This window comes from Styela clava, chromosome 4 (assembly GCF_964204865.1).
Source record: "Styela clava chromosome 4, kaStyClav1.hap1.2, whole genome shotgun sequence".
Lineage (NCBI taxonomy): Eukaryota > Metazoa > Chordata > Ascidiacea > Stolidobranchia > Styelidae > Styela > Styela clava.
In genome coordinates this window covers 6,835,010-6,859,755 of record NC_135253.1, presented here as the reverse complement: position 1 = coordinate 6,859,755, position 24,746 = coordinate 6,835,010, and the positions used below count along the sequence as shown (strand labels likewise).

Below are 24,746 nucleotides of genomic sequence, written 5' to 3'. Positions count from 1 at the left end.
ATTTCTCGCTAATCTGTTGTTGAAAATTTATTTGCTTCTACTGATCTAAAACATACAAGTTTATAGATTAAGAGTCTCTAGCAAAAATACACTCAGAACCAATTCAGTTATAAGCATTTTATTTGATTTATAAGAAGAAAAATTTATATTACATGCTTCGTATATATATATAGTATGGACATGTTATGTGGTGACTACATTGCAATAACTTATTTTTAATTTTTTTCAAATAATTTTGCCTTATACAATCTATGGAGCAGGGAGTCAAAAGTAACTAATCACTTCTCGACGATCGTCTATTTTTTTCATACATCATCAATGGGCTTGGGAAATTGTACTTTATAGGAATTTTTCTTTTTAATTCAAAGATTAGTCCAATTTTTTCTTCCCAAGTTAATTCCATCTGATGGTCTGTCGAGTCCGAGTTCACGTCGAGTCATTGAGTAACGTGACTCCAGTCCGGCTCGATTCGAGTCAATGACCCCAGTTCCCCCCAACATGTCTTGTGAAGATTTATTTTATTTTATCTTTATTTTATTTATCTGACAGAAGATTAATGTTTCATTCATATTTGTACAAACAATGGTTTGCTTTTGATATAAATATCGTCGAGGAAGAAGAATGGATTGAAAAGCAAATGCTGATACTTTTGCATTGACAAATGGAATCAGACTCAAACAAATGAAGTAATAATAAAAAAAAACACAAAAGGAGTATCGCAATAATATATGATTCTGAAAATGGAATTCAAAAAGTTTCTAACCTCGTGATATTCAATTGTTTGTTTCATCTGTCACCAAATATGCACGTTCAATCGCTTTGCAGTTTGCAGCAATCAGCAACGATAAAAATATTAAAATAACGTTAGAAATGTCACATCATTCGACTATGTTCCATTCATAAATCAAGTATAATCATAATCAAGACTCGATGAGTTCTTCAAGAAAAATTCATTTCCAAGAAATTTTTAGCCTCAAGCTAATACACAAGACTGTTGTGGTATTTATGTCAACGCTTAAGTTTCATATAACAGTCAGTAAAAATGTATTTCTGCCATATTGGTTATGTTTCCGCGAGTTTCGGACTATTGCCTCTTTGCTTCGCATTCAAATTTGCAAGTGAAAAATAAAATATAAAATGATAATATTTCGAAGAGGAATGTTGAAAAATTGCCGAATACATATTTCATAGAATTGCGTTAAATATAGTAAAATGAACTTTTATTTGAAAAAAATTGTTTCAGCGTTGTTAGTAGACACACGTGTTCATCATGATGTAACCGACGATAGGGAAAAGTGCCTATATGAGCTTGTTTTACCCCAGCAAAATTAACACTATGACATTTATGCATAGGTGAAGCATCAGTTTTTAACTAATTTTTATTACAATATTATGTCCTCATTATCCTTATTTGAAATGTTTCATACTTAATGTGTAAATGTGAATCAATATATGAAATCACCTAACATAAATGACATTCGTATCCTAGTTTTAATTTTTCTCGGAAAAATAAAACCAAATGAAGAACAAATACAAATATTGAAGTCCATACTTGCAGATTTTATTGTCGCTTGCATTGTGATTGCAATGTCAGAAATTGCAGTATCGAATAGCTTTTACGAAAGCTTCCACAAAGGGATCTGGTGAAAGTAAGTTTCTAGCTTCATATTTTCATATCAAGTCTTATATCAGTTTTGTTACTCGTTACCTAATCATTAGTAAAATACGCAATTGAAAGTGTACAAAAAGACAGTGATGATATAGAATATAGCAATAATTTATTGCAATTATATTCTAAGCACAAGCTTCATTAATATGTTGTATTTTTTGTTCAGAACGAATCATAACTCCATGCTTTTTTCTTAAAAACGATGGCGACCGCTTGGCCTTTCTGCCAAGATTCTATTATAGCCTTTCCAAAAGCGATGTCTAAATTCTTTTATCACGGATATGAAAACAACCCAAATCGATTCCCGACTGAGGATCGATGCGAAAACATCTGTGTCCCCACCCTGTCTTCAGAGAGAAAAATCAGGGCCATGTTTAGGATACTTTCCAAGATACTAACACAAAAGAATTTAAAAAAAAACACTCCGAAACAATTCTGTTTAAAGTATTCTATTCAATTCATATGGGGAGAAAATTTATGTTACATGTTTTGTATGTATATAAATTGTGTACATGTTATGTGGTAACTACATTGCAATAACCTATTTACAATTTTTTTTAAATAATTTTGCTTTATGCGATCTATAATTTAAGAAACAGAAAATTTAAATATGAAGTCACAGTTCAAAGTCATCGTTTCCGTTTGTTGTATACTTCTTCTGCTTTACTCAGAATTGTCACGTGCAGCTGGCTCCACAAAAAAACGTCGATCAATTAAAGGTAAGTATCAAATTGGTAATTGCAAGTATCATCAGCAAAAATCTTTAGTAACTATACAAATTATTAGGGTATAACTTAGGAACGGTACATCATGGAACACGCTTTGGGTATGAGGCAAGGTACTATTTGTTTTCTTTTTATTAGAAACTATTTCATATTCAAGATTGCTGATATTGCGGTAGTCATTCGCTCTTCGTTTCCATATATTTGTGCATTGCTCTTTTATTAATTAGAATATATTAATAGCGCCGTGGAAGAAATAAAAAAAAATATCTATATATATATTATATGTATGTTATTGTCATTAATTTAAATACCTATTTCGTCGTGTTCAGCTAAATTGTTCGATCGGTGCTCGCTACAAAAAGATCCTGGAAACGGCCCACATCAGCTCAAAAAATTTTACCACAAATACACTTGGAATCCGCTTCTGAACAAACGATGCTTCAGCTTTACATATCATGGATTCGGAGGAAATACTAATCGTTTTTCGACCCTAGATGAATGCGAAAAAGCTTGTGTTCCTGATTGCCTCCAACGTAAAAAAATAATGCCTTGCTATGCACGTGTACCAAGGTATTATTTCAACAAATGGCTCAAGGTTTGTCTCCAATTCGAATGGGGAGGATGTCAAGCAAACAAAAACAACTTCTTGACCAAGAAGGCTTGTAAAGATAAATGTATGTGAAAAACTGCAACATTTTGTGGTGGCACAAAATTCCATGACAATTATTTTCATGTGAAAATTCTTCCTTTTAACATACTCTTTTGAAAAGAAAATTCTGCTATTGCATCCACATGAATTTCATTTCGCGCTTCAACTATACCTGCGACTCATATCTATAAAAACAAATCAAGTTATGAAAAAATCGATTTTTTGACAATACGTGTTAGCGAAATGTACTATTTCTAAAAGGTCTTTCTTATTTTTATCACTTTAGATTTTGATTAAGACATTGAATTGAATAAAAGTGTGTATTCAAAATGTAATTCAGAATTGTAATATATACTGTTTTGTCAATGCGTGGTAGCTGCTAAATAATTTCTGTATATTTCTGTTTCATTCATTGTTGTAGTTGCAAAATTGTATACAAAAGACCATCACTAAATAAATGACATTGCTTAAAAGTATTTTATTGATTACGACTCCAATGAATTAGCTGAAAATTCCACATATCATACAGTTCCGCATATGCTTTCAACTTGTGGTTGGCACTGTCCAAATGATGGGATACACTTAGTTACCTTTGAAAGATTGAAAGTCTGTTTTAATATTCCGCCATTTTTTTTTATATACACGATCACAAGTTCCATTCACACACTTTCACTCAAAATTTGTTTTCCACTCGGTTAGACTCTGCTTTATTTGTACTTTTGCCTACGAATATGGAATATCTCAGACACTCCCCATGCCGTTAAGGCAATAAAATAGTCCTATATCATTGATTAAAGGAAAATTAACGAAAATTACGACGTAACCCTATAAAACACATATTAGAACAAGTAAATATTTGCTTCGAGAAAAATATTTATTTACAATGAACTTTAAACATAAATCTACAATAAAAAAGGGAAAATATAGAAATATGTAGTCATGAATTTCAACTACATAACGTATTTTACTTCTTTATATGAAACTTGTTACATTAACAAAAAACAACAATAGTTAAAAAAGTAGAATTTTGGAATGAATAAGATGAACATGGAAATAAAACCGATAAACCGAAGAACCGATATAATACAAAAAATCGGTAATCAGCTTATACCTAAATTTCAGAATTAATCAAATCATTATTATGATCAGAGAGCACCAAACAATATAGTATACACACTACGAATTTATGGTACAATTTACACCTTATCGCATAAAGACGTGCCGAATCCGTCACTCTAAAACCACATCATTATTTTCAGTCGTCAAACAAAGTAACTAGAAGAAGATCTGGTTTGTAAATTCAGCTTTCCGCACTTCAACTGGGCATTTTTTCTCGCATTCCTCTTTCGAGAGAAAGTTATTTTCATTAGCCTGGCATCCTCCGTAAATGAAACGCTCACATTGCCTTGTCCTTCGATTAAAATAGTACCGAGAAGAGTAGTTTCCACAGGGACCGCGTTTTTTGGGTTCCAAACAACCCTCTATCAAAATAATGTTAGATTAGGATTCGAAAATGTACCAGTGGTAAATAAATTCATTGTTTTATCTGCCTGAATAAGCTCTCCGCAGTTGAATAAAAATGGATGAAACATTTATTGCATTTAATTTATTATTTTTTATAGTACACTAATCAAACATAAATTGTAAAACTTCTTGGGCAGAGCTTTTAGCAAAACATACATCATTTCTAATGTTTACAATAAATTGAACATTGTATCATCTTTTTACATTGATTACTTCTGTTTTCGCATTTTTGTTAATGTCCCGGTAATCGGTTTTCAATCCATATTGTTAAAATTTTAAGAATACTTTATCTTAACTTACGTTTTGCTGGACAGTTTGATTCGCACTCTCTTCTTGTTAGAAATCTGTTTTTGCTTCCTTTGCATCCGCCATAGTGAAAGACTTCACATCTTTCCGTTACAGTATTGTAATAAAATCTTCTCAGCGACGAATAACAAGGACCAACTACCTTAGGTTCTGTGCAGTCCAAATTAGTAGATTCTAGATGAAATATATGTGTATAAAAGTTTGAATAATATTAAGTTATGTATTAAACGTTTTAAAATTATTAAAAAAAAACTATATAATTTTGATTCAGTTGGTACGACAAAGAAACCAGTTGACTTGACATGCTACCGTATTGTATTTTGAATTCTTGAATCCTAATTTTTCGACATCTTGTAACATGAATTCATATATTACGTCGAGCAAGCGTAGAGTAACGTTAAGTGTTTTTTAAAATATTAATGCGCGTAAACAATACGTTATCTCAGTACCACATCTTTTTAATACATTTATATTCTTTAAATTGACAACAACTCAATTCTGTTGTGGTTGAAAGGCGGGAGAAAGGATTGATGGGCGACGTGACCGTTTTCGTTTTCTATTTTTAGTTTACTTTTGCAACAATAATGTATGTATAAACGAAGTTTCATATTCTGCAGTACAGACATTCCAAATTTGTACATACTTAGAAAACTCATTTAACGACATTTTTTGCTGTTTGTTTTAGTTAATATTATATTTTTATAATAAAATAATTATTGAATAAATATTAGCATCAAATTTTACTTAACGATTACAATTTATCTTGAAACAAACATTTCTGTTTGCAACCGCGCATATTTATTAAAACACTGCACGTGAAAGTTTCGACTTTTTTATATTCCTACAATTAAGATGAACACAACATGTAACGACTTACTTTTGTATGGACACTGTAGTATGCATTGTCCCCAGGTAAAAAAACGGTTGTTGTTTCCTCCACAGCCTCCGTATTTAAACTTCTTGCATTTAATCGTTTTAGGGTTATAATACCACCTCTGATACGAACCACTGCATCTTCCTCTTATCGGTCTTTCAAGGCAATCGGGATTGTCGACTTTGTCATTGGTTCCTGTAACTAATATTTTTTACCACTTAGCTTAAATTAACAACACCAATAAGTATTTATGGTGACATCCAACGAGGAAGGATGACATTCTTTATATTGAAAAAATGGCTAATTAGCCAACTAGCATGGAAAACATCTGGGTATCGGTGAAAAAGATCAGATAGCCCAAAAACTTCACAAGGAATATTTACATTTAATGATTCAGATAAACATTAGAGCATGGCGCGAAGCTCAAACGTTTTTCTAATTTAAAATAGAGTTGTGAATTCAAAACCTAAATCATAAATGTATTTGATTCTTGTATTTCTGAAGATTTCTCAATAATGATGAACCGAGTCAAAAACTCGAAATGGCGCAACAAACAATATGAGAATAGTTTCAATTTTTTAAAATATGTTATCAATTTGAAACACTCATTTTATGATTTACGTCTCCGACTTGGATACGCGGTATACAATTAACAAGGTGTATCTTTGTCGCAAAACGCAACTCAAAATTAAAAAGCGCCAAGCATTTTTTGACGTTGAATCAAGTAAACCTCGCCCCATTATAAACACTCAATACTCGTTAGATTGTGCTTACGCCCTGTCTTTAATCGTAAACAGGTAAGTGCAGTAGCAATCGTGAATGAAGCGTTTACAACCATACGTAAGAAATTTATAACTCGTTGCAAAATAAGTGTCTCATTCATCTGTGTTATGGCCAAATATTTTTCTAACGGGTTATAAAGTCGTAACGTACACTTTCATTTTAATCAAATATGTTTATAAACTAGAAATTATGAGCATTTAAATGACATGTTTCTCACTAAAACACTGCAAAATTCAACGTTTGTTGTTATCTCTGTTGTTATTTATCGCTGAAGAAGGGCGAGATTGCGTTACTTAAAAACATAAGTTTCTCCATATAATGAATGAGGTGGCAACCAAACCACAGGTATTTGTGACGCACGTAGACGAGGATTTGGGTACTTTTTCAGCTACTCACGCCAAAACGCTTTCCACAAACAAAATAATAGGAAGCGCTGCGTATACTCCAATAACTTTCCTATAATAATAATTGCTAAATTTGCAACAAAAGAATTCGATTCAAAAACCTAAAATATGGAAACCGAAAATTTCTGGTGCTAATTTTGACATCCAAAACCTAAATACGTCACTCATTATTTACCTGATAAAAATGTGTTTTCGAATATGTTTGCCCGAAGCACCATTTGGTTTTACAGTGATATAACCTTTTATGGTATATGGCAAAACACAACTTTTCTACTTTTCTGAGGAAGCGCTAAAAATTTTATGAAATATCAATTAAAATTCCGTGGTATATCGCAATAAGACAAAAAATCTATACAATGAAAGTTTTAATTTTTCTTTGTGCTTTCCTCTGTAAACAGGTGGCATGTTTTTTGATTCCTGATAAACATGTTTAAGTTTTGATTCTTCATTAAAATCTCTGATTGTTTTACTATTTTTAAAAATGGACTGGTTATTTTGTTTTATACCGGAAAAATCTATTTATTTGTTTTGCAAATTAATTCATTTATTCTTTGATCAAATTAATTAGCACATGTATACATGCAAATTAGGATTAATGGATTATTATTTTTGATATTAATCGTTTTATTCAAAATTTTTCGATTGAATTTTTCCAGGATAGGTTCAAATTGAGTATAATCTGTTATAGTAAATAAACATAGAAACAAGAAAATGCGAATTTGTGGTTGGGTTCGTGACATTTTAATTATGCCCATTTCGCGACCTTTTGCAAATATATTAAACTGAAATTTCCATTTTTACTAGATTTTGTTTTTCCAATGATGAATCTTTGATCTGCTGCCTATATATAAAAATTCATTTCATGTTTACTTTAATATGCCATGAATTTTATTGCTTTTTTCAATTATACTTTACATACCACAGCGGATTATAACTCCTATAAACAAACGTATTACCATCATAGTATTTTTATTATCGTTTGTTGACGTCAAAATATAACCTTGTGTCAACTGAAATAATTCCAAATAAAAAATAAATTATACAATATTTATATGGGTATGAACACTTGAAATTATCAGTTGAAGCATGGACCGTCCATGTTAAAAAATAAGCAACCGCACCAAACGGTTTTTTGTATGCAAATACAGATAATCATGCTATAAGCTATGGTCACATTCAACAAATTTATCCGTAGAAAACTGTTTGTAGACAACTTTACGTGAGAACTTGGAATTTAATAAGACATACGTCATCTGGCTACATTATTCACAATTATTTTTATGTTGGTGGTCAGATTTAAATATATTAATCACATACACAAATCAAAATTTTTAGCGTTAACGCCTAGTTGTAAACTTACAATCTCTAATGTCATCAACCTAATCTGGCTTCTCAAGCAATGAAATACCTGTTTCACAAAGATCCTGTTCATAAAATATGCTGCGCGGACTCAAATTAGGAATAAATTGCTCAATTTAAATAATAGTTGATGGTTCCCACCTGTCCCGCTTGTTTCCATTATATCGTTATTATTGAAGTGCTTTCGCTTCGAGGCCAAAAATTGTTTATTCGGAGACATTTTGGCATGTGTGGGGATTTTCGTCAGCGTTTAGTTTTATCAAAAATCATGCTTTGACTTTAGAAGCACGCTTTATTCACCTTTGATTCTGGATTTGGCCTAACAATTACAGAAAATGGTTACAAAGATCCCGCCATGTGGATCGAAATAGACGATAGAAAGTACGAGTAATCGTAGTTGGTTTTCTTTCGTTTTCTTCAAATTAATTAAAAACTTAGGATTATGGTATCAATGGTGGTATCGGGTATCAATAGTTACATCCGTATGATACCACTGATACCATGATACCACTACCTGCCGTTTTCATTGCCGATTTCTTAATGCAGATGCATTGTGGACGTAACGCGCAAAACGATATCCTAAAAATGTCGTGTGTCACTTGTCCCTTGTCCCATTGGGACAAGTGGGGCACGTGGAATGAGTGGGACAAGGGGGATATGTGTGACACGTGGGGCACGACATTTACGAGACAATAATGTCACTGATATAGTGGATAAACTTACATTGCGAGTACATTGGAACCCAAGGATCATCCATACTGAAGCAGTTTATATTCAAAAATAAAATTTGGGGCATCAAAATGCGCCCGACTGAGAATAACAACAACAAAATATTTCAAAGCAAGCCAGCTTCATTTTATACGACGCTTACTGACGTCTTTCGTTCAGAACAAGGACCTGTTATAAGCAGGTCATTGTTTGACGATATCTAGAAAGCTACTATCCGGTTCTGCATTCTCAATCTACTCAATCCATTGCAACCTGAGTAAGTCGGGAGGCCGAGGTGTGCCTTCAGCCATACCAACATAGTTTATCGTTTTAACCCCTAGGTTAGGCCATCGCGCCGCCGTTTAGAATAAAAATAATTTTGCTCTACAAAAATTTAACCCCCAGAGAATTTTTGAACTTTTATGACGTGCTAGTTTTATTGGTTCTGTGAGCAAAATATTGTTACATTTTCAATAAACGAAAACTTTTGTATAATTCTTACATTATAACAATTAAAAACTTACTTTCAATCACTCCTGACGTGCTGTACTGTGCCCAACTCAATTTCAAACCGATGAAAAAGAAACATGATATTGCAAATATTTTCATTCTGTTATTTAAATGATTCAACAAGGTATTAAACCAATCTAATGCTATAACTGTAAAGATATTAATGAAAATTAGTACATTTTATAGTATTGTCAAATCGGAGTGAATTTTCAGGTCGTAGTGATTGTTTGGTAAAATTAAAAAGAGAGAGCATTTAGATCACAAATTAAACTAATGATGGCTTCAACACGACTCACATATTCATGTGCAATTTGTAAACGATTCCAACTATACCTTGTTTGTTGGATTCTCTGACTCTTTCTCTCCAGTTGGGGCTCGAGCTTGACCTGCCTGTTTGGGGCCGATCGAATAAATTAAATTGAAGAAAAAAGTGATGTAAAGGTTATTGTAAAATGTAGAACATTGCAACGTACAGTCTAAAATTTGTTATTAAATCCTACCCCTGAAAAGCTAATCTCGAAGCGGTCCAAGACCTTAGCTAATGTAACATTTGAGAAGAAAAGATAGTTCAATATTTTATTTCTTAAAATCTTTTCTTTTAGTTTTGCATCAGGCTCAATTTTGAAAGTTCTATTCTTTAATCGGGTTCTTGTGCAATTCGGCATTAATCCAAAATGACTATCGGAAACTATCGGACTATATAAATTAGATTCATAAATGTGTTTTACAGATATCAACAAATTAGAAAAATGATAATGACAGTGCCCCCAAAAAAGCAATTTTCATGTCGTATCCTAACATAACATCCCTTAACATTGTGCACAGTGTACTAGTGTTACATAAACCTTAGACCAGACCACATTCTACGTAGAATATTGATCGAATATAACCAGGACGATATGGAGTTACCGATATTTATGCAGATTGAGATATTTTACGTGATAACTTTTGCTGGTTATTTGACGCCCAAGGCTTACAATATTTGTTACCATGATAGCCAGTTATTTCTATAATTAGCTTCGGAATATTCTCGCGTGATCTTCGTCGATTACAACACTTCTTGACAACTTCAAATAAACTAAAATTGATACTTTTGCACTTTGGTTTCACCTTAGTTGAGCTCGAATGACACAGCATTCCATTAAATGTACCAAATGCCGCTTGTGGTTTAACCATCGTTAGAAACAACAAGTCGGCAATAAAACGCTGTTAATATAATAGAATGCAATTTTTCGATTTTTTAAGAAACAGTCAATTGATTGCTGAATTTGAATAATATTTTGCAAGTAATTGTGTTCGTAATGTTAGGGTTTAGCACTTGATGTATGAATGCAGCTTAGAAAAATTTAATTTAGAGATTCAATCAGGCTTTCAGATTTTGCGATAATGTTTTTGGGGATATTCCCGCAGATTATTGAGAAATTTTCGTATATATACAAGTTATAAAAATTTTGTCTAATTAAGTAATAAAATATGAACTAACTAGCGCAGTCATTCCTATAGATTCCGTCCCCAACCCTATAGATTACTCCATTTGGTGATTTGTGTTTGTACGTTATGTAAAACTACAACATCAGAAGAAATGTTATAACGAATCGAAGCAGGCGCCATGACTAGGATCTTCAATTTCTCGTACGGTTACAATTCCATGTCGGGTATGGGATTAGTTGGTTACTTTTTTTTGGAAGCATGGACTTGACAGTGGAGGAAGACGTAACCGACCAGCGGTTACGTGAACCACCCTACGGCGGCGAGGAATCCAGCAATCCTCTCGCACATAACTATCTCTGCACGAGATTCGAACCCGCGAACCCAGGCAGAGTAATCAGAGGTGCGGTGGCGAGAGTATTCCTAACGCTTAGCACGATGAGCCACGCCGCCGCGCCGAAACTTTGTGACCGGAACTCAAACGAAGTGAACAAACAATACAGTTAAAGTTATAGATTAATAATATATTTTCAGTAAGAGAGGTGTCATAGGGAATAAATCAAGCCAATACCACAGAGTGTACCCGATATGCAGCGTGAAATCGTCAACTAAAAATACCTAATCGGAAGAGCATGTTATTTACCAAACACTATAAAGTAAAATGAACTGTTGTCAGAGTATCGACTATTCTAAAATAGTACGTGGGGTGTCGTTAATTATAAAGATTTGTCGTATACAAAAAACAAATCTCATAACGAGAAAACTAAAATTCATTAACTGTATATTTGTATATTGCTAACCACGGACGGTAAACAAGGTATTTATTGGTTTATTTCGAGAGCTATTTTTCACAATTTAAATGGCAATTGACGCCATGTGTAATTGGGAATAGTTTATAATCCCATATTAACATTACCGTTTATTGTGAATATGGTGAAGCTAAGCTCACGACAGGATGCGGATCTAAATATTATGGTCATCAAATTATTAAACCTGAGCTCTTGAAATATATCACTTCAAGTTCCTTCCATTGTTTGCGACTTGTAAATAACATGCTTTACATATAAGTGGTGACTAATGACGTCATAGCCAAGTACTTCAATGATTTGCATACAAGTATTTACAGGGTATGAAAATTGTCTGTCACGAAGTCTGAAGTAGGCATATGGCATATTTGCAAAATATAAAATAGAGTAATATACGTTGAAAATATGGTATGCAATGTTTATAGCGGAAACATCGAGATACAATGCATGGACGCATTGGTTATCTTTAGGTTGATAAGCTCTTTGTCTGGCCCCGGAAGAATGCAATGTATTTATCCAGAGATCATCAATCACTCATTTTATTTCGGTTCTCTGAGATAAACAACATAAAAAGTGGACAGACAAACAAAACACAGAGACCCCTGGGAGGATAACTTCAAATAAAGTTAAAAAAAACACAACAATTTGCTTTATGTGACGGTAAGTAGGGATGGGCTATATAGAATAATTTACTATTCTAGAATACATAAATCGAATCCAGAATATCAAATATGGGAAATCTCCCACCATATTGATGGATTACAATTTAAAAATAGCAAAATTGTAAATATGTCACTACCTTTGTATTTAAAAATTTTGGATTTTATTCGTTACCAAACAGGAGAATGAAATATAAGATTTTTAACAAATTACTTTTTGCTCTGAATTGTTCAAATTTCATGTGATTTTAAATACTTATATGTTAAAATAAATAGCGCATTATACATTTTAGTAATAAATTATGAAATATAAAAAAATAGGTATGATAAAACAATAAATTATTATTAATGTGAGAGCGGCAAAAAACAAACAGTCCAGACCGAACTGCAATTTATGTGGCAGCAACGGGTGCCGCACTCGGCGCGGTAATTAATAGTGTAAAAAAAATTTAACGACCAATTTTCAGTTATTATCGTTATACATACCATGTGTGGCAACTTTTTTAATTTATCGTCAACTAAAATACCGCCCGACACTCGACCAGACTTGTGTCGAGCCTGGACGATAGGAACGAATTCATCGGCGACTTGAATTCCCACAAATACGTATATTATTGGGAGCGCATAATAAATGTAACAAAACGTCTTGTTTTGCGATATAACTTTGTATTTTCGAAAACGGGGTGCCGTGGAAAGTAAAATTTAATCTGAATCAATCGCAAATAATGTTTTATCATCTAACGTCTGGTACACATCATTTTCCGTAAGAACTCGAAAGCCGTGAGAACTCGACAGTCGGCACTAATAATAATTATTATCATAACGTTAACTAGAAAGTAAAATTGTAAAACGCAAAAACGCGCAATAACGCCGTCCCCGCGTTCTGAATATCCATGCTGGTATTACGTAGACTTACCATACGTACCGTTTTAGGCGGGACAGTCCCGCTTTTCAACGTCTTTTCCCGGCGTTCCGACCGATCAGCCAAAAGTCCGCTTCATGGCGTTCAGCCGGACACATGATACACGAACGGTGTGTACTGTACCGGTAGCCTGTTATACCTACAGAAAGTGGATGCATGGATTTGTTTGTTTTGGTTTTTTCCGCTAATAACAGCTACAATATGTTACGTGTAAGCCTCGTACGCCAAAAGGGTGCTTTAACGTTAACGTAAATTCCTGTCTATTTTTCGAACCGAAACCGATATTTAGACAGACAGCACATGAACTCTCGGTGACAATATGGTCGAAGACAGCCAGGATGGTTTTCAATGTAGGCCCCTAATGTAAATTTGTAGATAAAAAAATCACAGCTATGGATTTTGGAGGCGTTCCGCTTTGAGATCACAAAAATATGGTAACCCTAGTATTACGGTGTTTGATGTTTGTCGCTTTTGCGGGTTCTTTGCGAGAAAACCGTGCGGGTGCTCTGCGGGAAAACGGAAGTGCAATCAAACGAGAGAAGTTTCGTTGCGAGAGAAAATGCTCGTCGCTGATAAATATATTAGAAATCCGAAATACAAAAATTGATGCACGACGCCGATGAGGCGGAAACCGAAACCTGTTATCGGATCCTTTTGGATTCGAATACTCTGGGATTCGAATCCTCCGGATTCGGTATTCTGTATTTCCAGGCTTGTCCATGGAACATATTTTTCTGACTCATGCCAATCCCATCCCATAGCAATTATGCCTGTCCCATCCCATGGGATTCCCATTGAAATAAAATTCAATAAAAATTGGTAATTTGGGTTTAGCGTCTACTTAATAGGACAACATTTACGAACTTTGTTCACTTTATATTCATAACTATTATACATTCCGCGAAGTATATTGTTTATGCTGAATATATTTTGCTCCTTATAACTAACAACAGAGCTATGCTCAAATATATGGACACGAAATCCATAACGAAATGTTTTACCATCATTTCCCCGAAAATCATACGGTTTTTGTGTCCCACGTACAAATGTGTGCTGTCCCATCCCATGGAACGTATTCCATGGAATTCCCATTCCCATGGACAAGCCTGTATATTGCCCATCCCTAATGGTAAGTACGGTTTTGTAAATGTTTAATCGACGTATTATCTGAAACAACCTTCTAGGACCATAGTTTTAGTAAATCACAAAAAATAAAGTTTCTTTTTAGATTGAAGACCCTTCCATTCTTGAATTCCTAGTCAAATTACCTCTTCTTGCATACGATTATCGGAAGCAAGTTCGACTTTACATATGCGGTGCTGGTAGCAACTAGAGGAGTGTCTTCAAAATGGCTTGTCCCACGTGCCCCACTTGTCCCATGTATTCCATTTGTCTCACGTATCCCATTTGTCCAACGTGTCTCACTTGTACCACGTGTCCCACATGTCACGCTTAACCCACGTGTCCCACTACTTGTACCATTTGCCCCAAGTGTTCTACGTGTCCCACATGTACCCCTTGTCCCACATGTCACAGTTGAATAAATCGGCAATAATGGCATTTCCACGTGGGCAAAACAAGAGCGCTGTGCTCAAATATATGGGCACGTCACAAGGTGTCGCTATTTTTTATTCTGAAACATAAAAAACGAATCTCTTGAAGTCCACAGAATTTTCCACATTGATTGTTTTAACCTATTAGCGATAGCCGTCGGTTAATTCTCACATGTACCTCGTTGTAAATTATTGTTAATAAATTCTTAAGTGGGACACGACATTTGGAGACACCGCAACTAGAGCAGGGCAGTGCAACCTGCGCCTCTCGAATGAAAAACTGTGCGGCCCGCGGACGAGTGCCAACTTTAAATGATGTGCGACCCACGAAACAAGTTTTTTATTTAATTTGGTACGTGTGAGTAATTCCAATTCTTTGCATTGCGAAGACCATATCTGGGACCAATTTATGCTCTACGTGTACGGCTCCACAATGTCTCAAATTTTTTGTCAGCTGGTTCCATCACAGAAGTCATATTTTTTTAGTAAATAAACAGATTAATGCTAACCGGTTTGCTGTTCTCATAGAATTCCGTGAGATGGTTCTATAGAACAGGCCGAATCCCACCACTGGCCCTAACAGCTAGCTTGCGATAATAATGCATGTTATGAACTCAACAACCAACAATTTTGGGCCTGCAACTACTAGATTACCTATGTTAAATAATAAAGGTGCGGCCCAGGGTATCGCCCGCTTATTTCTATCCGGCCCTCGTGTATCGAAGGTTGCGCACTCCTGAACTATAAGATCAGTTCAACCGGCGACGATTCGCACTCTTGCGCTTGAAGCTATTATGGAGGATCAGCTCCACCGCAACGATCTGCACTTTCTTGTGCATGACGCTACCTGAATAAGATCTGAAGTAACAGATACACAAACTCAAATTGTACTTTATTATAACATGTGAAACATCCTATGAAAATAAAATCAAAACAGACAAATTGCACTAAAGAGCAAAATAGGAAGAAAATCATGGTTTTGGCAAACTAGAAAATGACGTTGGGGTTAGTTCAGACTTGGTAGTGGATATGAGCGCACTCATATTGGAACTAGAAAGATTCATTGGCTTTCCAGTTTGAAAGCTAGAGAATGTGCTGGTACCCTGTAAGTTGAATGAGGGAGAACTACTGGAAGCAAGATGCTTGAGTCCTGCAGCTCTATACATTCGTGCAATGTCAGTCTGTGAAGTTCTAGGTTTTAACATTGGTGTGAAAGCAGTTGGTGTTGTCTTTAATGGGGAAGAAAAACTGAAATCATCTTTCTGCTCGTTCTTGCTTGCTAGTTTGACATCAGATGAAGTTCTTGCAGTGTATGACGGTGGAGGTTTACGGGGTGGCGTTTGTAGGTACGGTGCAACTGCTGCCGCAGGTTTATTGAAACCACTGATGTAATGTGAAGTAACTTGACTGAAACCTTGACTCGGTGGTGATGGCTTCAAAGGCAGTTTCCCTGAAATTCCAGCGACTGCTGGACTCGATATATAGTCATCTTTCATAACCTGAAACAACTCAATGTTAGCATGAAAGGGCAATTTTGAAATAAAACACAATAAAAGGAACACATACTTGTACTGTCAGAAGCGGAACAAGTGATGAAAGTCTGTTTGTGACATGAGCTAAAACCATTTGTTCATCGGCATCTCTTCGAACTCGTACTTGCAACGAACCAGCAAGAGTCAAGCAAGGTTTGCCTCCTCTCCTGCCAGAAAGTCCCAACGATAGGGTATAAAATTTTTGTGACTTAATTTCAAGAACACCATCTGAAATCAACAATTAACATTACATTGCTTTATAGGGTTAGGAAGGAGATGCCTTAGTCATATGGCATCATGACTGTGCATGTACTACACAGTGTAAAAAAGAATAAAAGAAGCTAAAGTTTTTTGGAAGAAACAGGATCAACTGCCTACACAATTTATTCCACTCTGGGTGATTAGGAATGGGATTTTAGCTTGAAATTCATAACATGACGGATGTGATGACAATATCGCTTAGCTTTAGCTTCGATCACCACTACACAAATAGCATTCACCTAATAAAACCTTAAATATATCCAAGTTACAAGATTTATCTTGGGTAAAACATTCACCTGAAATCCAAATTTTCAAACAATAATATTTACACTACCAAGAAAAAGACTAAAATGGAAATAAAAAAGCATTGGCCAGAATGACTGGATATATCATTACACTATTAACACATACCCAAAGTTTGAGCCTCACTGAGAAGTTTATCCAGTTGTCCGAGTACATGAGGTGGTGTAGTGTGAAGTAATACTCTTCCGCTGCATACTGTAATCGGCCACATAGTTCCGATGATAATTACAGCAATACAGATGCCTACCAAGGTGTCGACCAAATAATAATTGCTGGAAAAATTTAAAACATAGTTCAAACCAATGTCAAAACTTTTAACTTGTGAAAAATTGATCGACAATTGTATGCAGTATTCATCGAAGCTGATATATTTCACTCAGTCCGGTCTCTAATGATAGGTAAAAAAGGAATTTTATTGGACCCAAAGTGGACTTATGAATCGTTTTGTATTTTGTTGTTGTTCTTATTGTTAGTAATATTCTTCTTGTTATGAAAAATCGCTTTTCTTCTTAACTACAAGGTTGGTGCTAGAACACTATTACTTTTATTTGTTCCTAAATTTCCCATGAATTCTATAAGATTCGATATTCAATCCAAAATTTTGCGATTTAATTTTTAATCATGGGAACACGGATGTTTTAATTTTGCTAACTCAATGCCCTATTTCCATATGACTCGCATAGCCTACTGGCACTAAGGTTGGTTATTGGAACGTCATGTCTATATATTTTAGCTTTGCTCTCTTGTTATTGTGAATAAGGTATATATATGGAAAACACAACATACTCGATTTGTAGCAATAAATCCACAAGCAACACACCACAGCCTGTGCTGAAGGACACCAAAAAGAAAGGATTCACTCTTGGCAATAAGATAGATTCCAACATTGGAATTATTCCACATATCCCTTTGCTCATATCTGCGACATGTTCTTGCATCCATGATGATGATGCGACTTGAAAAAAACAGTATATCATGAGCAAAAGATAAAAAAAAAAAAATTTTTATATTTATCCCGGAGAAAAAAAGAAGGCGGAAGGGCAAACTAAAGTATCTGAAATCAAATGAATTATGCCAAAAAAGATGTAAAACGTTCATTTAAAATGTGCCTGCTTATCAATCAGAAAACCAATAATAACAGACCAAAGCAACCTTGAAAATCAAAAAATGCTTCAATTTTAAAGGCGGAGCACTTTGCTTTCATAGTCAAAATTACAATTGAATTTTAAAATTTCTTACAAAACTCAGAACAGCAAAAATATAACATATAATCCTGATAAATTAATGATAAAAGATAATCTGGGGTTCTATAAATTTACGACAAATAAACAATATATATATATAGTTACCTTCACAAATGCTAGTAAACGCATGATTTACAAGACAGTAATTTACTGTAACATGAAACAAAAATGCAAGTAGAGCACCAGGTAAAAGTCGCCCTGCATGAATCTCTGGCTGTTCAATCAATCTAAAATAAAAAGATACAGATCATGAGTTTGAAAATTTTGAATACTTAGTTATCATTAAATACATAACATCAACTATATCTATTACAGTTCAGTTTCAGACAAAGAAAATGTTTGATAATAGTCCAATTGAACTGTATGAAAAATGAGGATTATATAATATATGTCAAATTTCAATTTTGTTGTTAAAATAGACTAAATAGGTACCTAATATACTAGAATGCCAGCAACAACAAATATATATGCCAAACATAAGTAGGTATAAATTAATAATTACCTTTCAATTGCTTCCTTGAAAATAAATACAGCTCCCAATTGAGCAATGACAACAGAAGAAAATACTCCAAGAACCTCAATGCGTTCAAATCCCAGTGTATATGTATTATGTGAGTTAGATTTTGTTCTCTGATTTTGCAATAAAGACCATGATGATAATATGTAAGTGACCAGTCCAAGAAGTTCAAACATGGTTATGTAATTGTAGGAGCGCAAAGCTGAAAAAAATAATTACAAACCTTGTAACAAATAACACTAAATTCCAAACTACGATATCAGAGGAAAGAATACATGTTTATAAGCGTTATATTTTCGTAACGAATTTGTTAGGAATTATTTGTATTATAGGTTAATAAATGAGAAAAGCAAATATGCTATTTCAATGGTGGTACCTTTGAAGGAATTCCCACTATAAGTTTTGGTAAAAATGCAATGTATGGATGTATCGCATACAACTCCCTGGACTCTATTTTAGGAGTATAAATATTACCTGGGAAGATACTTACCTAGACTATTGGTTGATGAAGACCACATACTTAAGCACATGATAACTAGGCAGTTGATAAAAATAAAAAACGCAGCAACTCGAACATTTCTTCTCGTTAATAATAATCGAAACTCTTCTTGAAATTGTCCAAGTACAGTTGAATGAGATTTATGAAATGGATGAATTGTACCCTGGGAATGAAAACTATATTTGAATATCATAATCGGGATGTAGCATGTATTAGAATTTGCCATAGTTCTGTTTTGAATCATGAAATGGTAACAAATAGAATATACACATTATTCAATTAAAATTTCTCACCGATATAAGAGGCTTGCGAGTCCCCTTTCCAGTTAAATCAAGATCTGAAAATAAAAACAGGAGTTAGGTAAAAAACTAGGACCATGTCAAAATGCAAACTTAATCAAATCAAATATGATCATTTTTGAATACCCAGGAAATCTTCCTATTTCTGTATTTCATTACATGATTTAGACCCATCAACTCGACACAATTATTTCATTAGGAAAAATTAATGGCTATGTCAATATGAAATTATTTCAGGTAGCTTAGTAACATTTCTTCATCGAATGATGGTGAGTCCTAATACAATATCGCAATACTTCCGTAATGAGATTAATAATGTAGAGCAGATGCAAAGTCAAAGAAATCTTAATTCTGTAATTACCATACATATACCAGTATATACAGATATAACTACACAAAGTCATGAATCTGTAAAATTGCTAGTACAGTAGTACGTTATTATTAGTACGCACTAATTCTGTATTTACTTATTTATAAGCTACCATATAGCTTAGTATTAACAAAGAAACATGCAAATGTTTTGAATGTACAGATGTTGGGTCTCGTGTAGTTTCGTACCTAACATACTTCTAGTGGGCGTAGCATGACAATTTTTTCATGTGTCAATCCTAACCCCCACCTGACGACACCATCTAATAATTACGTCACTACGATGTCACAGTGACATAATGGAGCCCTTCAAACTATACCAACTGCCATCAAAGACGCGCAGACGAGCACCCGAAATCGAACAGCTATTTTTCTCGCTTTCTCGTCGCAACGATTCCAATATGAAAGAGATCAATAACGTCAGTCAATTCTTTATCGTCAGCGCCGATGCCATTTCGGACGATCGTACGTATATTCGGCAAGCTCTATGACGTGACTGTGATGTCGTAGTGACATAATTTTCGGATGGCATAGTCAGATGGGAGTTAGGATTGACATATCAAAATATTGTTATGCTACGCCCACTAGAAGTATGTTAGGTACGAAACTACACGAGACCCCAGATGTCTGGATGTAGGCCTAGTCTATGAGATTGATAGAACAAATAATGAATTACAGGTTTACAATACCTGAATACAGTCTCGGTATAGCCTACCGTACAATACCGTACTATAAAACCTAATTATGAGTTAAATACAGAAACATTCCAGCATACACTTAGACATTAGGTACCAGTACCGGTACCGTACGTACCTGACTCAGGATCAAGCAAGAGCGAAATATAATCTCCATGTTGCATCTCTGGAACACTACGAACATCCGATTTTTGTCCATGTGAAAAAAATTTAGCTTGTTCAGGGAGCATTTTCTTTGAAATGTGCCCCAATCGCTTCTGCTTCTTCTCGGGTCGGGTCTAATGCAGGATGCTACAGGCAGACAGGCTAGAGTAAGGAGCTTTACTCGAATACCGTGGCTTCTGTTTCAAATTCAGACCATGAAGCCAAGGGAAATGAAAGCTCTGCACGGAGTCAACTGAATATTTGAATCTAACCAAATATAGAGGACTTGCACGGGTCACGTGATTTTGTTACTGGACGGCAATGAAACAAAAACGTCCATAAAGCTCCTCTCTAGGCTTGCACGTAATTTACGGATTTACGGAATTACGGAATTATTTCGAGTTACGGAAGCGAAGTTACGAATTACGTAAATGCGTAATTATTGGTGGAGCGCTTTCGCGATTGAAACGAGCTCTCTTTAGAGCAGTCAATTCCGTCGATTGTAAAAAATTAAAGTTTAAAAAGTAGAAGAAGTTAGAGTTCCGGTATTCGCAGCCGTTTTTCTCTCTCTTGTTATGCAGATGGAGAAGGCATAACGTGTTGCCATTTACTAATCTATTATCAACTTATCTAGCATGGCAAATGTACATATTAAGCGTAGATATGGGATAGAATTGTGTCGAGACCGATGGACGCCAACACACCTGGTTTCAACTTCTTCGGGTGAAATGACTAAAGAATGTAAGAGACAACTTACCAAACATGGTCTATTTGTAAATGCCGTGATAATTAATGTCGCGCTTATCAAACAGCAATATGACGACGGAAGAGAAATTGCGTAATGAACCAACGCAACTTAGTCTTTTCGGCATCGGTAAAGCGATTCAGACGGCAGAGAAACAACAAAAAGACGGGATTTCCCATGTTTATACTGCGCGAGAGCCATTTTCTATTACAAAATCTTGATGTTCTGTTACCGGTTTTATCGTTATATATCTGTCCGGACTTGGCCTTGTTTTCACAATGCCTCGCACTATTTCGGCCAAATATGTCTTTACAATATCTTTAAGTCTTTACCAAATGCGGCAACTTATTTTGATTTATCGTCGACTCAAATACCACCGGCACTCGACCAAACTTGTGTCGACTTGAGTTAGAAAAGTAAATTAATATTTTCGTGAGTGCAAAATAAATGTCACCAAATGCATTGTTTTGCGATATAACTTTGTATTTTCGGAGAAGGCATGTCATATAAGTACGGTATTTAAATTATGCGCAAATAATTAATATTTGATATAAATTTATCGCAAATAATGTTATAACATTTAGGCCGCGAAATAATTTAATGTAAAATGAAGCATGGTAATCGGAATATCGTAAATAAGTCGGCATCAATAATTATTATAAAATGCTAACTAGGTAGTAAAGTCGGATAATGTAAAAAAACGGTACAATAACAAGTCTTCGTCGCGAGGCAAGCGCAAGTATAATCAAACGAGAGAATACGCTCGTCGTTGATTTATAAATTAGAAACCCGGAATTTTTAGTTAATACGAAACTCGTATTAATACGTTAATATGATTTAAAAAAAGTCAACTATCGTTTCATAAATATATTACCACTTACCAGTGTTGGTAATGATAAAATTGATCACATAAAATTGGGTGATAAAGTTGATAAAGGAAAATCAAAGCTAACACAAAAGACAAAAATCAGAATAAAATTAATTTGAATTCACTCCTTGATATTTGTCTTTAGCATCTGTCGCTGGCGTGTAGTACTGGCGGAAATATGAAAACCAAACTGTCCCAACTGTCGATGTCCCATTCGGAATAGAAGTGGATTAAATTGGTTGTTATGATAGGTTTAAAAGTGTGAAAAAAATATCGCAATTACGGGGTCATTACGTAATCGATTTGGCCGTAATTACGGAATTGATTTTTGTCAATTACGTGCAAACCTAAGCTCCTGTCAGTTGCAAGTCGGATTATACGTTTCCGTTTTGTTTGGCTGTTGAAAATGGTTATTTCGTATTGTTCCGCTGGCTGTACTTAGAGTATAGACAACGAAATGGATCTTCAGTTATATTCCACTGTTTTCAAAAGATCCGGAACGTCGCGCAATGTGGATATCTATCTATTGGCAGGACTGCTTGGTGTCAAGTTCAGAAGCCATCTCACTTGTGTTTCACTGTTTGCGGACAGCACTTCGTTGATGGTAAGTCATAATGTGCCGTTATCAATTTTTTGAATATTCATAAGCTCCCTCATTTCAATGGAAAGCAGATGACAAACTACTGTTATTGGTAGGCCTAGGCGTAGGCCGACTTGCAGACTTGACTCGTGTAAGATATTATTAGGTATTGTTTCCCTAGTTAGCAGGTAATCTATTAGTAAGTGTGAAAAGTTGAATAGATAACTAAAGTTTAACGCCAGTGCTAATGCAAAAAATAACCAGAATTCAATTGAATTCCCCATCTAAGAATACGCTCGCCACCGCATCTCTGATCCCCCTTGGAGTTTCACAGGTTCCAATCCCATGCGGGGATAGTTATGTGCGAGGGGATTGCAGCTCTCCTCCCATTGAGGGTGGTTCACACGACCGCTGGTCGATTACGACATCCCCCGCCACAATGTTCCCTCTAATTTTTTGTAGTATGTGTGCGCAGAAATTTTGGTGTGCGCGCACTTTTTTGGAAATGACTAATATTTGTGCAAAACCAATGAAGAAATTTTGGCGTTCTAACCGGGTAATAAGTGGGCCAACAACAAACTTTCTCAACCTGCCAACCGAGAACATTGTTACATTACATCGAAATACGTCTGTGCGCTGTAAATCTATGCGTGTGCGCAGCCTCTGAAAGCTGTGTGCGCGCGCACACGCGCACACCTTAGAGGGAACACTGCGGCCCGCCATCAAGTCCAAGCTTCTAAAACAAATTACTGGCTAACTAATCCCGACATAGAATGGTAATCGTACAATGTTGCACCTTGCAATCTGTCCCCAACCACAGATAAATTCTATCCTAAAAACTACTCACATTGGTAGGCATAGTTGCGTTTTAAAATGAAAGAAATCTTCATTAATGGTCAGAAGGTGTTTTCTGATTGTTTTGTTATTTAGCAGGTAATTTATTACTGATCTGATACACAAACTTGGCACTGTCAAATGATGCTTAGTGTTTAATTTATTTTCAGGAAAAAGGGAAGATAACCCATTATCAGCTGCTTATATGTCCCATCGATATTTGAATTTTCGCCATCCCCAGAGAGGAAGAGAATAGTTAGAAAAAGGGGGATTTTGAAGAAAGGCAAAAGGCAGGACCATTTCAACAAATTCTGTTAACTTGTATGCGTTGCAATATTAATTTGCAGTTGTTAGCATAAACATTTAATGTGTCTTTCGACTAGACCTACCACACTTTAAAAAAGCCGCCTACACTCCTTTTCACTAGAACCATAATACTGTAAAATATTTGATAGAAATTACCCCCGAGGCATCATATCTTCCATTTGAAAGGGCTGTGGAGGCAGATACATTATTTACTCTGAATTATGGAATGTTACTTCCAGGTTATCTTATCCTTGCTTATATATATCTTGAGGTTAGTGACTCCAACTAACCCATGCATGCCACACTAAAAATTCTCTTGTGTACCCATAAAAAAAGGCTGTTGGAGCCTTCAGACCTTGAAAACAGTCGAATCTGAGCACGATGGATTCATGTGAAACACGTAATATGCATTTAGAGGCAAAATATCCCATCCTGAGCAGCACCGATCCACAACCTCCTGCCTATGGAATCAAAACATTAGACAAATTGGTGTACTGTGCGTATTCACAAATTTTTGCGAATCAAGTGTGCGTTTTGACTAAATAAAATTTAGCATTGAAATGGTCAATCTCAATATCAACCTAGTATCTGCAGATAAAACCAATTGTTTTTAAAAAATACATTTTTGATGTGCTTTATTTTTCAAATATAATTTATAATTACTGTAAAAT

At 34.9% G+C, this 24,746-nt stretch overlaps 3 protein-coding genes across 3 annotated transcripts; 1 reads left to right on the top strand and 2 right to left on the bottom strand.

The window, feature by feature from the left end:
* Positions 1 to 1,828: 1,828 nt before the first annotated feature.
* On the top strand, positions 1,829 to 3,496 carry LOC144422274 (BPTI/Kunitz domain-containing protein-like). The gene is made up of 2 exons (XM_078112289.1): positions 1,829 to 2,388; positions 2,724 to 3,496. The coding sequence occupies exons 1-2, from the start codon at positions 2,280 to 2,282 to the stop codon at positions 3,074 to 3,076; spliced, it is 462 nt and encodes a 153-aa protein (XP_077968415.1). The 5' UTR covers positions 1,829 to 2,279; the 3' UTR covers positions 3,077 to 3,496.
* Positions 3,497 to 3,911: 415 nt separating this feature from the next.
* Positions 3,912 to 9,656, bottom strand: LOC144422157 (carboxypeptidase inhibitor SmCI-like). Its single transcript, XM_078112032.1, has 4 exons — positions 9,526 to 9,656; positions 5,751 to 5,948; positions 4,868 to 5,047; positions 3,912 to 4,524 (listed from the first exon to the last, which is right to left on the bottom strand). Exons 1-4 carry the CDS (start codon positions 9,608 to 9,610, stop codon positions 4,319 to 4,321), a joined length of 669 nt encoding a protein of 222 aa, XP_077968158.1. The 5' UTR covers positions 9,611 to 9,656; the 3' UTR covers positions 3,912 to 4,318.
* A 6,098-nt stretch (positions 9,657 to 15,754) lies between these two features.
* On the bottom strand, positions 15,755 to 21,061 carry LOC144422184 (zinc transporter 6-like). The gene is made up of 9 exons (XM_078112076.1): positions 20,717 to 21,061; positions 19,529 to 19,572; positions 19,227 to 19,398; positions 18,722 to 18,938; positions 18,325 to 18,446; positions 17,762 to 17,930; positions 17,084 to 17,247; positions 16,446 to 16,639; positions 15,755 to 16,378 (listed from the first exon to the last, which is right to left on the bottom strand). Exons 1-9 carry the CDS (start codon positions 20,826 to 20,828, stop codon positions 15,851 to 15,853), a joined length of 1,722 nt encoding a protein of 573 aa, XP_077968202.1. The 5' UTR covers positions 20,829 to 21,061; the 3' UTR covers positions 15,755 to 15,850.
* Between the last annotated feature and the right edge of the window lie 3,685 nt (positions 21,062 to 24,746).

What these genes read in the sequence shown, in the direction of transcription:
- LOC144422274 (XM_078112289.1), top strand. Translation starts at nt 2,280, where the DNA reads ATGAAGTCACAGTTCAAAGTCATCGTTTCCGTTTGTTGTATACTTCTT. An exon ending in AAAACGTCGATCAATTAAAG is followed by an intron (nt 2,389 to 2,723) that starts GTAAGTATCAAA and finishes CGTCGTGTTCAG; the next exon opens with CTAAATTGTTCGATCGGTGC.
- LOC144422157 (XM_078112032.1), bottom strand. Translation starts at nt 9,610, where the DNA reads ATGAAAATATTTGCAATATCATGTTTCTTTTTCATCGGTTTGAAATTG. An exon ending in CACGTCAGGAGTGATTGAAA is followed by an intron (nt 5,949 to 9,525) that starts GTAAGTTTTTAA and finishes AAAAAATATTAG; the next exon opens with TTACAGGAACCAATGACAAA. An exon ending in ACTACAGTGTCCATACAAAA is followed by an intron (nt 5,048 to 5,750) that starts GTAAGTCGTTAC and finishes TATTTCATCTAG; the next exon opens with AATCTACTAATTTGGACTGC.
- LOC144422184 (XM_078112076.1), bottom strand. Translation starts at nt 20,828, where the DNA reads ATGCTCCCTGAACAAGCTAAATTTTTTTCACATGGACAAAAATCGGAT. An exon ending in GTTTACTAGCATTTGTGAAG is followed by an intron (nt 17,931 to 18,324) that starts GTAACTATATAT and finishes GTTTTTTTCAAG; the next exon opens with TCGCATCATCATCATGGATG. An exon ending in GATTTATTGCTACAAATCGA is followed by an intron (nt 17,248 to 17,761) that starts GTATGTTGTGTT and finishes AAATTTTTCCAG; the next exon opens with CAATTATTATTTGGTCGACA.